Source organism: Varroa jacobsoni, unplaced genomic scaffold (genome assembly GCF_002532875.2).
Source record: "Varroa jacobsoni isolate VJ856 unplaced genomic scaffold, vjacob_1.0 scaffold_1112, whole genome shotgun sequence".
Lineage (NCBI taxonomy): Eukaryota > Metazoa > Arthropoda > Arachnida > Mesostigmata > Varroidae > Varroa > Varroa jacobsoni.
Genome location: NW_019214014.1, coordinates 1 through 17,176, shown reverse-complemented (window position 1 = coordinate 17,176; position 17,176 = coordinate 1). Strand labels below are relative to the sequence as shown.

Here is a 17,176-nt window from a genome sequence, read left to right as displayed (position 1 = left end):
GGATCTTTTTCTACCCCCTCGCTCCTTTTTACGCTGGGATTAACGATCAACAAATGAAATGTGAAGATTTTTAGCAGCTTTGTATGAGTTTGGCACTCCTTTAAGATTTTTCAAGCTGTTCAACATTCGTCACTACCACCAAGCTGTGGTTCGCTAATGGTGGAGAAAATGGTCTTGTGTGGTACCTTGTGGTACGCCTAGAAAAACAAGGTTTTGCACGTGCGTCTTTTCGCTGCTGCTAGAGTCATTGTTCCTGGTGACGTTCGAATGAGTTGAGGAACCTATGACGTGAGCAGTTTTCATGAATGAGGATTCATTTTCGATTATTCGGTTTTATTTGGTAAATTGGTAAGTATCCGGTAACCTCTCCATTATTTTCTGGCAGAAAAGTATATATACAATTTACTCGAGCGACAAAGACGAGTTAACGTGACATGGGTTTTATCTTTACGTCGATACTGTCATTATACTAATCATACTAACACAAATAAATGATATACTGGTTTGTGCTGAGTATATTGACCTTGAAAGTTCTTCCAACTTTTTTTGTGAAAGAGAGCATATGCAACCTTATGTCACATTTTGCTTGCAATGAAAGATCTGGTTTAGTTTTTTTACAGTGTTACTATATGTCACTACAATTGACGTTTGACTTGGAATAATTGGAAGGAAAACTAAAATACTCTAGTGCAAATTGGTTTTTGGGGTGTCTATTCGTTTAAATCCAGTTGATTAGAAAACTGTTACCGAACACACCTCTTTGTATTCCATTATATTGAAGAGCTTGCTTTATCGGTGTTTTTGATTTGGATTAAAGGGGTGCCTGAAATTTAAGTATTGGCATACCTACACTAAAATACTTTTCAGTATTTATGCGAGATGGTACAAAGTGAAATATGGAGGTTTAATGATATCAATGATGTGCAAAGCTTTCAATTTTGAGGTATACCTATTATGCGTGTATAATAGGAAAACATTTGCAAGAAACGTATCTTACTTCAAAAACCTACAAAACAACGTGGCAAAGAAGTCCTTCGAAAGCATACTTTTTTCTGTTCTAGCTACGATTAAAAAAACAATGTTTAGGGCTTGCAATATTTAAATTATGGTTAACATGGCAACCCTTACGTTCAATTCCAATTTACTATTAAAAGTGCTACAAATCACCTTATAAAACATATTCGAACAACTTTTATGATGACAATGTTACACTTCAAATGAGGTGCACAAAACAGCATAGTATGGTTTCGCTACGATCAATACATTAGTGCCTATATGAGAAGCAGGACAAGCGCCTTCAGGAGGCCTAGTTGATCAACTTCATTTATCTATGGATGAGCCAAAACTACAAGTAACAGCGTTGCTTTGTCCTACTGTTAAATTTCCCTTTACTTTCCATTTACAGACCTGACCTGTAGTCCTCCAGAGATTCCCAACATGAAGGTGAAGATGCTTGTTCGAAATCCGGACGAGTACATTCGTGATACCTCACGCGATCTGCATAGACATCAGCGGAATGTCGCACCCGAGCTTCATCCGATGACCGTTGTTCGAGAGTACACAGCTGCCGTTAATGCTGCCAAATTGGACCGGGTAGGAACCAAATTCTCTTTAAACTTTAAGTTTGATTTAAATGATCTGTCACCTAATTACAATGATATCGAATCCTATATATATATATATATATACGCATATATACATCACGCATGCTAACATGATATGTACATATATATGTCGTATCAGCTCTAATTGCATAGCTCCATATCTCACTATAGGATTACATAATAGGATTTTCTTTATATTGTTTAGTTATACTTTTAGGAAATCTTTTGACGTACCAGTTAACCCTAGCTGTGTGTATATATATTACATGTGTATATTATAAATTAAGATTATCCGCCTGCTTCAATTTCTTTTTACATGTAGGAATTACGTGTGTCCTCGGATAGAGGCACTGTTTTTCGTAAACCTAATTCATGATCAGGCAGAGAAGACAGTAACTTTACGTGCAGTAATGGTTACTTGAGAACTGTGCAAGTGAATTCGTTAACCCTTCTGTCCATTGGCAGTTTAAAGCATGTAAAATGTTAGTTAAAGATGTTTTTGTTTAAAAATGTTTTCTCACACAGATTTTTGCAAAGCCATTTCTTTGCTCCCTTGATGGTCACCGGGATGCGGTAGAACTTCTTGCAAAACATCCTGATCGAATTTCTGGTGCCGTAAGTGCTTCTGCTGATGGTGAACTTCGCTGGTGGGATCTGAGTAACAGAAAGTGCGTCCGAGCCTTACAGGTAAGTAGCCAATGATGCGGATGTTACTAAATAAATAAAGTCAATGTTCGGCCAAAAGTCAAGGCAATGTACATAAATTACATTAGCTGCCCAGACTTATTATTCTACATTCAAAAACCCTTAGTATTTTAACACAATAAGTTCAGCTGCAACTGATGATAACTAAAGCAATTGATGTACAGTTATGTTTATTAGTATCGTACGCAGTTGATGAACAATTCTAGACAATTTTAGGGTGCCAATGTGTGCCAAATGAACTAGTTCATGTAACTAAAGCAGTAGTACTCTTTTTTTAGTTAAACTTTAAATATGTCAGTTCGATGTATTTTTGTTGTAGTTTTTGCAGTTTCTATTTTAACGCAAGTTTTAACTAACATGTTTTTCGCAGGCTCACGACGGGCCAATCCGGGGTTTGGTCTTTGGAAAAAGCGCTAACGTGCTTCTTACAGCTGGACAAGACCAAACCATCAAACAATGGCGAGGCGCGGAGATATGTCACACAATCCTGTCGAAAAGTGTCATCATGGGACTTGCACACCACTACAAGAATAATATGTTTGCAACCGCTGGCGAAACGGTACACTTTTTCGATTTACTGAAAACAATTTACTCCGAGTTTTATAGGATTAATACATTGTTTCATGTCGTACGCTTCTTGTACAGCAGTAGCGACGCCTTTATTATTAGTTGTACACAAGCATAATAATCAATTGTCAGTCAGTACCCGTAAAATTTACAGTGCATGTCGGGGCGCTGTTTTCATGCGAAGATACGCCTTTGCCTGTGTCTTAAGGACCCATTTTTCAGACCAGTGAAACATACTCTTAACTAACATTCTATATACTAATACCACGTGTTTTAAAAGAAATAGAACTATCAATTAATATACTTCGCTGTGTAACTCAGTTTGTTGACTTCTTTTAGGTGAGCTTATGGGAGGAAGGTCGAAATGAGCCGCTTCGCAGTTTTAACTGGGGCGTCGATACAATTTACAACGTAATTTTCAGTCCAATCGAATACGATCTTCTCGCATCGCTTTCCAGTGACCGTTCAATTGTTCTTTACGATATCCGAGAAGCATCTCCCTTACGTAAGGTTATCCTTGAAATGCGAAGCAATGCGCTGGCCTTTAACCCCATGCAGGTATATCCTATTCTCAATTGCTTCTATAATATAAGTAAGCTATTTTTATTCAAGTCTTTCGCATCTGAACGTAAAAACTAGTTCACAGCGTTTTCTGCTGTAACCGACCTAGCATTACCTATTAAAAGTCTTATCTAATTTTAATTTAATTATTATGTAGGCAATGCACTTTACTGTGGCAAACGAGAACTACAATCTGTATACGTTCGACATGCGCCATCTGAAGAAAGCTCTTCAGTCACACACTGACCACGTGGGAGCGGTTCTTTCCGTGGATTACTCGCCAACAGGAACTGAATTCGTTTCAGGAAGCTACGATAAAAGTGTTCGCATTTATCCAGTTGAGTCGATGCGTTCACGAGAAGTGTATCACACTAAACGGATGCAGAGGGTCACCTCTGTCATGTATTCATTGGATTCTAAGTATATACTCAGCGCTTCAGACGAAATGAATATCAGGTAAAACATCACATCTCGTCAGCCGAGAGTATTGCAAAAGATCTCATCGAACGCAATTAAGTCCACTAAGAGTAGCGATCGTTTCTGTTACCTATATGGTTTTAGCTGCTTCTCACTGAACATTCAAAGTCGCCAACTTTATTAATACTGTTAATGCCGGCTTTATGTACCATATACGTTATCGATCTATCGTCGTGTGCTATTCACTCCCAATTATTGTTTCGATTTTCGGTAGATTTCGGTAGAGCACAAATGTTTGTATTCTTTTTATTCCACCTAACCTCGTCGTACTTTTTCTGGCATGTAATAGATTGTGGAAAGCAAAAGCCTCAGAGCAGCTAGGTATCCAGTCGTTCCGCGAACGCAACACAAACAACTACAATGAAACTCTCCTCCAGCGATTCCAGCACCATCCACAAGTCAAACGGATAGTTCGCCATCGACACATACCAAAAACGTTGTACGCACAGATTCAAGAGAAGCAAACGATGGTTACCGCACGGAAACGGAAAGAGATTCGGCGAAGGTTGCATACCAGAGACAAGGATATGCGATTGCCAGGAACCCGAGAAGAGGTTATTGTTGAAGAACAAGAGTAGACTAAATATATATAGATATTATAAAATTTTATATATATACGTATTATATAGCCATGGTAATTTTTGTGCAAGCAGACGTTTGGATGTGAGAAAAAATGCAAGAAATGGCTGGGTCAGTAGTTCACTTCACCGGTGTTTCTAATGAACAATTAAATTGGATCTAAAAAGGGTGTTCCACTTACTTATTACGTGTTTCGATTGTGAGATATTTATGAATTTGTAAGAAATAACCAAAACTAAGGACTCACTCTAGAACGCTATAGCAATGCAAACACTAGGGGCTATAAGACCTTAAAGTAAAAGTTAAAAATCATCCTAGTTCATGCCAGGCATTAATTCGAGGCAGTTATAAAAAATGATAACTATACAAAGGGTTGCTATCGATGAAATCGGCGAAATATTTTCCACTGAAACCACAAATGACACCATCAGGCATAATGAAATGGACATAGACGTGTTTGTGTAGATTCTATAAAAAATACAACTATAGCAGTTGAGTGTAAATAAATATACCTTACTATTGTAAGGTTTTCGTTGTTTTTTTTGCTGTTGGATTTATAAAGAAAAAAAATGGTAACGCATTTCATACTTAAAAGAATCTATCGCGCTTATACAAAAATATTTTGTCCTTATATTTTGATCAAACCATTACATTTTTGAAGTCGAGACGAACATATATTTGTATATATATTGTACATATATAAACAGATGTTGTTATTAGTACTATTGTTTTTTATTTATTTATATGGGTATCTATGCCTCAAATATACTTCTGCCTGTGTACATTTTTAATACCTTTTTTCAATTAGCCCTCGAAATGTGTTTAAGAATTAAGTCCAAATGGCTTTCAAGAACAATACGGCATGGGACAATTAATTATATAACCTCATTTACAAATATATAAAAACACAAGCGAAAAAGTTGCTGTGACATCTTAGCTAATCCTAATGCTGTCGTAGATCAAATTTATATTGTGTTGTGAGTGCTGTTACCGGCATTCTGTAGCACGTAATGTACGAGTGGCATAAAAAACTGTTCAAAAACATCTCGCCTTAGTGATTTACAGCAAGAATATTTACTGCTGAAAATTCTTTAGGGATCTTTGTCTTTAGAACTGCTTCTATCCTCCTCCTTACGCGCGTCGTCGAGCTCGCTCATATTGACTTCAACGAATTCGTTGCACAAGCTTGTACTCGACGTTTCCATTTGGTCAAGATTTGGGTTGGCCTGAAAATATTCAAAGGAAATAACGGTCATTTAGAATAAGTTCAGATGTATAATTTATTTTTTAAAAGGAAGTTTTTAGATAACAACGAAGCTAGCTTTTTGATTAGTGGAGAATTAAGTCCCTTCGAAACGAGCACAACAGCTTAGTAACTTGAAAAAAAAGTGTCATTTTTTTCAGTAATGAATTATCGTACGCGTTTAGTATCATATTATTATAATCAAGGAAGTTAGAAAACCGATACCTGTTGCTGTTGGTGGACGCGTTGCGGTAGAGCGTTCTGCTCAAGCGTTGGAGTCGAAGAAATCCCCAAAGACCCTGGCAAAAAACCTGGAGGCATTGACAGATCCGTCTGCCTTTGCGAAGGTCCGATGATTTTCAGGTAGTTTGCAGGCACAAGACCAGTGCGCTGTTCATCAACGCTACCTGTAAATTCCCCGCTTACTTTAGAGACTAACTAAGCTAGTTTGGTATAAGACATGTTAAGATCAAATTTCCGCTCCACGTTTGCGCTTGTTGAGATCTTACATACCTGACCAGTCCGCTAACACAATACGATATACAACAACAACAATAATAATAAGCTTGTATATATAAGCCGAATATCTATCATTACATTCATATTATAAATAAAACCACAAATGTGAGGTGAATATTCTTCAGTCATTATTTAATAGTAAAGCCTAATCAACTTTTGAATAACAATGACGTGATAATAAGTTCTAAAATAATTAAGTTTACTCAGACAAATAACTTCATATTTAGTTCTAACACACAGTGCAGACAGCAGAATAAGCTCCTATATTAAAGTTTTATACGCAAAACATTCGGTTTGGCGTTTACCTAGTAACCAACCGCGCACCCTGGGTTGAAGATTCTTAGGTGCGAGCCTAATCTGCGCCCCCGCTTTGAAGCTCAACTCTCTTTCACTTTCACCTTGGAAATCGTACTGTGCAACGCCTACAAAATGCGGTGCTTCCCCAGACGCCCACCGGGCTGATGATTGCACTCCGGACGAGGCAAACATTCTATATATAAGCCACGGCGCACCAAGGACTACAGCGAAGAATGAGATTACCGGCCACGAGGATCGAGGAGGGCCCTGTGTGAGGTCCGATGCAACTTGGATTGCCGCCGATTTCCAAGCACTCTCAGGGTTTCCTTTAAGAAGACCTGTGAAAACAAAGCGAATAGAGTCACAAAATAGAGAAAATCAGACAAATAGTTGCAAATTGGATGGGCAAAGATGCATGGTATCTAAGCACCATGAAAGTTCTTTGATGGTAATAGGTTAATATACTCTGTGCTTGATATTCTATACCTTTTCACTAAAATTCACTAATTCTAGCGTGTTGCTATAGCTTAAAGCTTGCAATATGCCATGAATATTTTAGTGAAATACCTTATTTTTCTTGTGATTTTTGTCGAATACATAAGCTATTGCTAAATGGCTTAAGGGTTACAGATAAAGATATATTCACAAACCCAGCATATAAAGGGTCTTGCGGATGATCCATCGTAATGTTCTGACAATGGACAGAGCTGCCAGGACCTGTCCGAGTTGGTCACGTATTCGAGAAAAATGATCCGCAACACCTGCAAAAAATGAAAATATACGTAACCGGGTCTATTTAAGGTTACAGTCATTGTTTCAACTATTCGATAATAATCCGCGGTATAAAACTTAGATGCGAACTACGCTAAGTTCTGCACATTGAATAATCTAAAAAACCAAACGTGTTTTGGACGCACTGTAGCATCGCGTCAATGCCACTTGTTGAACTGCAGGCAAATCAAACATATGTGCATTACAGAAAAATATGTACTGCTATGGGCCGGTGCACCAAACTACAGCGAAAAATACGAATTTGACGCGTTTACAATGCGTTTATTTTATGATGGTTTCATAAAATACCCGTTTGGCTCATCCCTAGTACTATCCATAGCTGATTACACTTACATGGTACGTCCATTTTGTCCATGTAGCATTTGAATCATCTGTTCAACTGATAACTTACCAATGACAGCTCTGAACGAACTGTGAAGAGCAAAGTACGTGCTTTCGAGCATCATGGAAATTGAGCTAAACGCATGTACAAGCGCTTCGACGCTTTGAAACGCTGAGCGGGTACTGTCTTCTGCGATTCGAGCCACTTCGCTGCCTCCACCCACACCGTACCCGCTAACAACGTTATATCCTCCATAACCTCCGTAACCTGTTGAACATCCAACTGCATTTAGTACATGGCCTATATAAGACTTCACTGGAAGGCGGCGCAGCTTGCTCATATTTATATCGTATCGTTGATTATAATCTTATTTCGACCATGCAAAGCTTTTTGGCAATTTAAAATAGTCATTTGATAATTTCTGAATCTTCATTATGCTTTTTTAATTTTCATCTTTACCACTTTTCGGCTACCTTGACAGGTGTAAAATAAACACTCAAATGATCTTTTTTAATTATTATTATTACTATTATAATAGCCTTCCGACTGAACACAGCTTTTACACTAGACAAAACATAGATATGAATATGCCTAGACATCGCAATTTTGACATAAACTAATCCATATTCAACACCGCTTACCACCGTATGATCCGTAACCACCGTACCCTCCCATCCCGTATCCGCCCATTCCGTGACCCATTCCTCCGTAGCGACTTATTAGAGGACTTAAATTGCTATATCCGCTACCATAGGCTCCGTACTGGCCAAGGTTAACATCAGGTCGTGGCGGAGGCGCAGGCGGTTGCACCACAGTTGTCTGGGTCTCTTGAACCGGGACTGAGGTCTGAGCTAAAGCTGGCCCTGTCGATGTAGTACTTACAGGAATCGAAGACGCTGCCTCCCAAGGTTTCAAAGGAGCTGACATGTTCTAAATGATTATAACAATATAAATAGATTTAGGTAGTATCACAGCATAGAACGTAAGTGTCAACAAAAAAAAACCAAAAGATTTCACACAGTCGGTCTTGGAGAACAATACTGGCGTGCACTCGGTCCCGAGTGACTGAGAAATTACTAAATAAACGCTTTGTTTATATCGACGTTGTCCAAACGTGAAATCTTAATGTGTTTAATCGCTATTTTACACACCAAGTCTATGCGCACCGCTAATTTTCATGATGTTTTGGAAAATAAAATTCAACACAAGTGTGCCTGTTCCTCTAACTTATTCTACTCACAACCAGTAGTCATTACGTCAGTGCTAGTAGTTGTCTAAGCCTCAATTCCAGTACGAAACCGATAAAACGACATATATACTTCTAAACAAAAATAACCCGGAACTAACTTTGTTTGTTGTATCTGTGTGCAAGTTTGCATAACATACGATTTTAGATATGACTTCTTTACTTTATCAGCTTTTATCGGTTGAACTGAACAATCCAGCTGACTGTCTTACATTAAAATCTTAATTTTTCTCACAGGTAGTACAGTTTATTCGGATCGGTGCGCCGTTCCAATTTTTCTCGACGCTATAGTTGCACTGTACTGCCTATTGTCGGTAATCCTGAAACCAAATCATGCGAGTTTTGTTATCTATAAATAATAATCAGCCTTTGCAACGATGTTCACGTCACGTTTTACGACGATACAGGTACGCGGAAGCCAACTTTTATCTCCATTCAAAGCACGCTTTTGAAAACGTTTTTCCAAAGCCAATTATTTAAAACTTCAGTTATAAGACTCAGTAGAGAAAATTTTCTTTCTCTCGGCGACAAAAACAAGTAAGTTATGCGTTATGAACTTACGTATAAGTCCATGGCCATCAAACGCATAAATTGATTGTTCAGCTCCGTATGTGGAAGACACGTACTTATTTCCCACTTAGTTCTTCTTGTCGTACCATCCTTGTTAATCACATGATAAAAAACTTCCTTAATACGAGGTTGCGAATTGACGACATCATGCTGTTTACTTTCTGATTTCTAGCGCTTTTCAATTATGGGACAAGATAAACCTGAAATTTGGATAATAACTATTGCATTGTTTGCACGGAAAATTGGTGCCGGCTGTGTGCTTTTTTCACGTAGTTATGATTATTAACTACTAGGTTGCTTGATGCTTGTTCTTTTCTACATTACACTCACTCTCAATAGTAAAAACAGCGGCAGCAGGTTTTAGTTGACGCGTTGCAAAAGACCCTCCGCTCGAGAGCGATGTCCTCGCTAGCTTTTTTCAAGTCCCGTTATTAACCTGCCAGCTAAACCATCATCTATTAAGCATCATTCCTCATATAGATTTTCCTACAACTAATGTTGCAAGAGCGCTGTGTTTCATGCTTGCTCACCATGTCAGATCCATTATCGCAACGTCAAATACCGTCCCGGTTTGCAGACGACAAAAAAAGCGTCTACGTTAGCAGTCGCCGATGGTGCAAACACCTGAGGCCTGCTGTGTGCATGTGTCGTCTATATTGCTGGTGATCGCTTGTCGAATTTCGGGCTGACTGTCTGTATCTAGCTGTAGGTGCACGGTTAGCAGCTGAAGAGACTAGCGCGTGTGTCCGCCTATTCGTTTGACCAGTGCTCTCTATGAGTTGTCCTAGCAGCTCCTATAGACAACAGATACCCGAACTGTAGGGGTCTACTTGTCTATCAGTTTGTTAGAAGAATCACTGGAAGGAACTCTGTCGAAGGAGTCGGTTCCTTCCGCCGTGTATCTCACCATAACATCTGTTACTTCGATTGGAACAGCGGTAACTGCTGAAAACACTGCTGGTAGTAGCCGTCATCTGCGGGCTGTGCCCGCCTATGTAACCCACTTGTGTGTGAACGTGTGAGCGATATGAACGATATATTAGCCTATAGGCGTCCTACGGCTGTGCGTGACAGATTGCTGTAGCCGTAACAGAAGTTGCAGTGCCTATGGTTTTTCGTTTTGTCCAAAGCCAATATCGGCCTATCTAAACAATAACGGGTAGCCATTATACCGGACTCTTTCCAGCTGCTCTGTATCAAGCTGTGTGTGTTCAGTGAAAAACCGAAATTATCTGTGGCTTGATCGTCCGTCTTTGAGTTTCTCTGAGCTCTGAGGCCCAGAACGTCACGCATATGCTAATTCTCGACGAGTGGCGGCTTTCCGCAGCAGAATAACGCCTATTACAGGCGAACGTGTGATAACTATCACGGTGCCAAAAGTGGTCCGCCCCCGTCCAGGCGCTCCAAAACCGATACAAAACAGCTGAAGTGAAGAAATTGCGTGCTCTCTCCTATTGCGCTCGTTGTCGGCGACATCAAGAGTAGCAACAACAGAAGGCTGTCATAGCAATACATGAATTGTTGTTGTTGTTGGAAGTTGGCATCAAATCTGTGAATCAGGCGTGAAAATAGCGAGTTGTCAAGCGTATAGTTTCTGTTGGCTCAATGTGTGCTTGACCAAGTCACAGAAGATATATGAAGAGAAACGAACTAAATTGATAATTTACAGATAGCTTTATAATTGCAAATTTTATAGAAAAGACGTCTTGCCGCTGTAATTTTTGCTTAATCGAAATCTACCAGAGAGTAAACATCACAATACAACAAGTCGTGGCATTTATTCCCTTGTCCAATTAACAAGATAAATAGCAACCGAAAAAAGTACTACCCCAGTCACGCCGGACTCCAACAGCTGCTGACTTACCAGCAGCTAATTAGATCCTTCCTTGCCACAGGCTGACCTTAGTGTTGTTATCTGTATTACCACTAAGCGGGTGGTGCTTGACCAAATTGAACTCGTTGAGGTGGGATCAACGGGACCAGAGGCGGATTCGAAGGTGTCGCCGACATTGCCAGAAGCCCGTGGAAAAACAGCTTCAATTAACAGTCACAGACGATGATAACGTTGGTGGAACGAGACGTCTACAAAAACAGCATCAAGTAAGAACCCAAGCTATACTGACCGATAAAGTAGGGGTGTTTCAGTGTCAGTATCCACTTCACTGCCAGATTTATTTGCTGCTGCGGAAACACCGTCGCCGCCGTTATCGACATCGGCTCCGTTAACGTTGTTAACCGAAACCACATTGGCATTAAAAGAATCGACGCCAACAGCTGTTGTTGTTGTCGCTACCAAAGCTGTTTACACAGTGGACAGTGATGCGACTGCCGCTGCTGCTGCGGTCGCCGTAACAACGAATTCTGGAGCACCGGGTGAGGTGTCATGTGGTGAGTACCTGCGAATCCTCTCAACCGCAACAGTGTGGGGTGTTGTCGAGATGCTGTCGAGGGTGCGCAGCGCCTTCTACAATGTTGTGCAAAATCTCGACGCGTTTCCGGTCGAAGATGACCAATCGGACAATGGAACGGCGAATGGTGTGGGACAGAGTAACGATTCCAGGAAACTGAAGTTCAGTTACAGCCGGCCACAATTTCTGCAACTTGACAGCAGCGAAGAAATACAGGTAAAGCTGTATATATATATGAACCGTAAATGTGCTATCAAATATTACAATGAGTAAAAATAAAACTACGCTAAAAATATAGATATGTATACAGCTGGTAAACTGGGATAAACAGCCAGGATATGGACGTTTATTTGTATGCCGGCTGAGGGTAGCAGAGGGTAGTATATGGAGTTGTGATTTGTGTGTTTGCGTGAGTAAAAGAAAATAAGCTTTTTGACGGCTGTTATCCAACAGAAATGGTGGAGGTCGCCAAACATGCAAACACTGTTGCAAAGTTAATGGTTTTTAATTTCCAAGTAGGGAAATGTAAGAAATAGGCCGGATGCACCAGTAATGACGATACCTTATTTTGGAACTTTCTACTGTTAATATGTGGAGTACCAGAGCAGACGTGAATCAGCAAGTTCAATTATAAGGCAGAAAATTGTGGTGTGATTAATAGTAGCAGCGGCATAATTGTAACACTTGTTGTTCAGTTTCAAAAGCGTGATCGAATAGACTAAGTAATAACTTATAGACAAGCTAGAGGGTCAATTAAGCAGAGCATTCGCTCAAAATCAAACCATCTATGAAGCAAAAACGATTATCCCAAAGAAAAAGACTTAATAAGAAGGACTCTAACCTAGGAACGAATTGCGCGATCGCATACTAGAAGTCGAGGTGTTCCCGATTGACGTTCGTAGTTGGCATGTTTTGTCTTAGTAATCTTCGTAATCTGAAGATGAGGGCATAGGAGCCCTCATCTTCAGATTACGAAGTTGTAACATGTTTTTTTTTACTTCGGTTGTTTCTAACACCGGACGTTACTACTTTACTAGCACCCTTAATAAGCGATATATTAATGGCTGTAGTGCGGAGCCGTCCAAGTCTCGGCCATGGTGAATAAAAATATGTATTTGACTTCTAATTATAACGTTAACGAACGCTAAGCTGCCAAACGGACACATGCGGTTACCTATTTGTCACTCTGAATGCATTGTGAAACACCTTTTGGGCGTTTCCATTTTAAATTATAGTGCGCGGCCGAGTATATAAATTTTTTTTTTGTTTAGTCACAGATGCAATGCAGCATTTATCGATGGCTATCTAATTAGGGAACTTGATGATTCGATATTTTTCATTCTCACGTGCATCCCACACATCAATTTGAGATATGTCATAGCTATAGCAATATGCCATTATAAATCTCGCAATTATGCTGGAATTTTGGAGGAACATACTCGTCTTGGACTGCTACGAAAAAATAGTAGACTCATAGCATAGCGTCCAGTTTTAGTAAAAAACCAAATTTTTACAAAAGGAAGAATAGTAAAATTTTTGTTCTGAGTAATATTTAATCGCTTCATAGTAGTCACCCTTGTCCTCAGATAACATACCGGCACGTCCTAATAATAGTAGTTGGTACCAAAACGTAGACTCTCTTCTTACCCGTATGGATGATCGCTCCAAGTCTCTAAAACCTTTTTAAAACCTACCCGTCTTTCATACAAAATTTCTATTTTCAGGCTAGCGCGGATCACACGCTTCGGCCGATCCTTGTTCCTAGAAATATTTCATTATTACCATGGACTGCAGGCTATGCTGAAACGATCAATGCAGGAAAAAGCGCTCGTAATGAAGACCAGGGTGCTTGCCATGCAGGTGCGATCAGTCCAGAACGGGGATGTGCGCAGATTCTCGAGCAAGCCACACCGAACGAACTGGAGCATCATCTCGACCATTGTCGGGATTGTATACCTTATCGGTTGGTGTTGCTTTCACGTCTAAGGACTGTAATAGTGATCGTTCGTGGACTTTTTCGTCATGAGTTAACTATGGTAGTTAACGGTAGAGCGAAACCCCGACATTAAAATCCTTAGGCAGCCATAATACACTACAAAAGTTAATGAAAAACTGCGACATGTTATTTTAACTTTATTTGTAAACTTCTAGTAGAAAATCAAACCGAAGATTTTCTAATTCAGGAGAATCGCACTCATTTAAGTAATAGGAACTTTGAGAAAGAATTCAATGTTATCATTGGAGTCATTTCGGCATACTAATGCATCAATGATTCGCATTTAGAGATCACAATAGGATTTGAAATACGTCCATCAATGTTAGTGTCTACGAACTTTGACGGAGAGCTATCATGAAGGTTTACGCCATCCTTTATAGTATAGTAGATTGTTGTATGCTTGTCTGGCCTTATCTCCTAAGTGTCAACTGTTGTTAACACCCTTCAGGTATTTTGCTTTATTTGATGGCCATGCTGGTGCCGCAGTGGCGGTAGCTGCTTCCCGGACGCTTCATCGAGTTATTCATTTGCGCTTGCAGCAAATAGCTCCGTTGCTGCGGGACCGAGATAAAGATGGACGCATTCCACTGGGACCGCAGTACGGGGCATATAGTTCGGCTATTTTCAACAACTGTGATTCCAAGGTTAGTAATGTGTGCACCAGTGTCTCATATAATTGATTATTTCTAATCTTTGCCCAGAACTTGTACATCAAACAAATTGTAAATCAACAAATTCACCATTATTACGATAACTACTGTATTACAACGGCCTCCGTCAAATGACGACCTGTGTCGTATAATGTAATAGATTAACGTCTTCATGTTCTCCAGTAGCAAGTAGCAGTAAGACGAACAGCAGATCCCAATCCAGGGTTTATTTACGCGATTCGCTTACCTTTTACTTATTTAACTAATTCACTTTCTGGCGATTAATTGACAGCACGGTACAACGAACATATCTGGATGCTAAATCACAGCTTTCCTCTTAAAGGTGACTGTAGACACGCTAATCACCGGAGCGCTGGAAACGGCCTTTCTGGAAATGGACAGCCAGATAGCGCGGGACAAGAAATTGTACAAGATGCCAGGTGGATGCACGGTTCTAGTAGCGATCTTCATCTTCGGAAAGCTGTACCTTGCAAACGCGGGTGACAGCCGGGCAATTGTGTGCCGTTGCACACGCGGTGAAGTCATTCCCATGTCGCAAGACTTCACCCCTGAATCAGAACGGCATCGGGTCAAGTTGCTGGCGCAACAACGGCCCGAGCTGTTGGGTAACGACTTTACCTACCTCGAATTTTTGAAAAGACCTACAAGAGCTGATATTGGCAGGAAGCTACTATATCGAGACGTGCACATGACCGGCTGGGCCTTCAAGACGATTACCCCGGAAGATCTGCGGTTACCCGTCGTCTGTGGTGAGGGTAAACGGAGCCGTGTGCTAGCGACAATTGGCGTTACGCGAGGATTCGGCGATCACGATTTGAAATCACAGTTAAGCCCGGTGGCAATTAAACCATTTTTGAGTGCGGAACCAGAAGTTCGCATATTCGAAGTGAGTCCCGGCGACGAAATCGATGAGAATGATGTCCTCGTCATGGCTACGGACGGACTCTGGGACGTCACTAATAATGAACGGACGCTCGATATCGTCAAGCGCTCACTAAGTCATTTCTCACCAAACGCCTCCCTCGAGGAGTACAAGTACCGCTACGTGTCGGCGGCCCAAGATCTCGTCATGCAATCGCGCGGCAAGATCTCCGGCAGCAACTGGCGAACGTCCGATAACCGGCCGGCCACGGTAGATGACATATCCGTTTTTGTCATTCCGCTGCGCGACTATAAGCGCGAGTTTGAGCGTCACGTCGAGCGAATGCGCAAGCTCGAGGAGGAAGAGGAAAAGATATCGACGCTTCAGGCCGCCGATAATGGGAACGAAATAAATGGTCATCTGGAAAGAATGCCGGCAACGACAACACCAGGTAGCGTATCCCTGACCTCGCCGAAGACGACAAATGCGTTCGACACCTAGCAACAGCAAAAGCAACATCTATGAAACCTTAAAATATGTCCTACATGAAACAAAAAGAATCTGGACAGCGCTCAACATGACGACATTATGAGACTGGTATTAACAAACAATTGACTTACAGGTGAGACGGAAAGAAAAAAAAAAAAGAAAACTAGACACTTTTATCCCGCAACTGTCATTTGTTGTTGTTGTTGTTGTTGTTGTTGTTGTTGACGAAGGCAAGAAGCGTCCTCAAGAGATCCGCAGTGATATGTGGTGATCATGCAAGCACATAAGTGTCCAGTTTCTCGACTGTCGTTAAACAACAGATATAGCTTTCCCTCGAAAGAGGAAGATAAAATAGGCCGGCAGTCTGAGGTAGGCCAAAAGTGAAAAGGTCTCTCTTTTTGCTATATATGCTGAACTTAGCCTGGAATTCGCATCGACCTGGCTGTATTCCGGAACCTACCATGAAAATTGGCAGCCGATTTCTGGTCTAACTAAACCGGTCATAAGCAAACAATACAGATTTAATCGGCACTTGTCTATCATACGAAATCTCGCAGTATGCGACTGGGTCAAGTCCCATCGGATCTTCGTACATTTCAAGTTTTTATAACATAATTGTACTATATAGATTCGTGTATTCTTCGATTTTTAGTCGAGTCTACAATGGCGGCTGGCGGCAATTAATAAAGCCTAAATATCTAATCATTAGGGCCATATTGGGCCTGTTACGCTGTGAACGTCGACGCATCGACTCAGTTGTCCACACTTAGCTGGTCTCTTTAAAGCCGCGTGGGTAAAACGAGGTGGGGTTTATGTAATAAAAGATTTGCAAATTGAACTAGATTTATGAAAAACTTGCACTAAATAATGAACAAGTTTTCACGGGTGTAATAACCGCTTCCAAATGTTCAGGTTGCCGTGAACATAGCGCACCTCGTGAAAACAAGTGCTCAATGAGTGATCTGTAAATGCGAAGGTAGATTGTATTAATACTATAATTATTCCTAATTATATGCTCGCATACTGTTAATTCGGGAACAAATCCTCGTACATAAATTAAAATGGAATAAAAAAAATGTGACATGATCGGCTGACGGTGGCGGTTATTTTGTTTCTAATTGAAAACATTTTTTTAGTATGTAGCGGTACTATTAAAAAGCGGAACGGACAGCTTCAGTATATACATCCAGTAATGTTATACTAGTAATAAATAGAACAATTCATTTACACACTATTTTCTTGTAACAAAAAAAAAAAAAAAATATATA

The 17,176-nt window shown here is 40.4% G+C and overlaps 3 protein-coding genes across 10 annotated transcripts; 2 read left to right on the top strand and 1 right to left on the bottom strand.

Annotated features, from left to right (window-relative positions):
* Positions 1–225: 225 nt before the first annotated feature.
* Positions 226–5,018, top strand: LOC111266750 (DDB1- and CUL4-associated factor 13). Its single transcript, XM_022844479.2, has 7 exons — positions 226–348; positions 1,406–1,593; positions 2,130–2,291; positions 2,680–2,868; positions 3,216–3,434; positions 3,595–3,893; positions 4,204–5,018. The coding sequence occupies exons 2-7, from the start codon at positions 1,438–1,440 to the stop codon at positions 4,490–4,492; spliced, it is 1,314 nt and encodes a 437-aa protein (XP_022700214.1). The 5' UTR covers positions 226–348; positions 1,406–1,437; the 3' UTR covers positions 4,493–5,018.
* An 82-nt stretch (positions 5,019–5,100) lies between these two features.
* On the bottom strand, positions 5,101–10,090 carry LOC111266751 (peroxisomal membrane protein PEX13). 8 transcript variants are annotated; one of them, XM_022844483.2, is made up of 8 exons: positions 9,474–9,806; positions 9,053–9,232; positions 8,308–8,596; positions 7,736–7,933; positions 7,203–7,313; positions 6,561–6,890; positions 5,962–6,143; positions 5,101–5,719 (listed from the first exon to the last, which is right to left on the bottom strand). In XM_022844483.2, exons 3-8 carry the CDS (start codon positions 8,591–8,593, stop codon positions 5,585–5,587), a joined length of 1,242 nt encoding a protein of 413 aa, XP_022700218.1. In that variant the 5' UTR covers positions 8,594–8,596; positions 9,053–9,232; positions 9,474–9,806; the 3' UTR covers positions 5,101–5,584. The 8 variants fall into 8 exon arrangements, with proteins under 8 accessions (XP_022700218.1, XP_022700219.1, XP_022700220.1 ...); XM_022844484.2 differs by having other exon boundaries at positions 9,125–9,232; XM_022844485.2 differs by having other exon boundaries at positions 9,148–9,232.
* A 1,263-nt stretch (positions 10,091–11,353) lies between these two features.
* Positions 11,354–17,137, top strand: LOC111266748 (protein phosphatase 1H). Its single transcript, XM_022844476.2, has 4 exons — positions 11,354–12,106; positions 13,615–13,853; positions 14,335–14,530; positions 14,880–17,137. Exons 1-4 carry the CDS (start codon positions 11,921–11,923, stop codon positions 15,918–15,920), a joined length of 1,662 nt encoding a protein of 553 aa, XP_022700211.1. The 5' UTR covers positions 11,354–11,920; the 3' UTR covers positions 15,921–17,137.
* Positions 17,138–17,176: the final 39 nt, after the last annotated feature.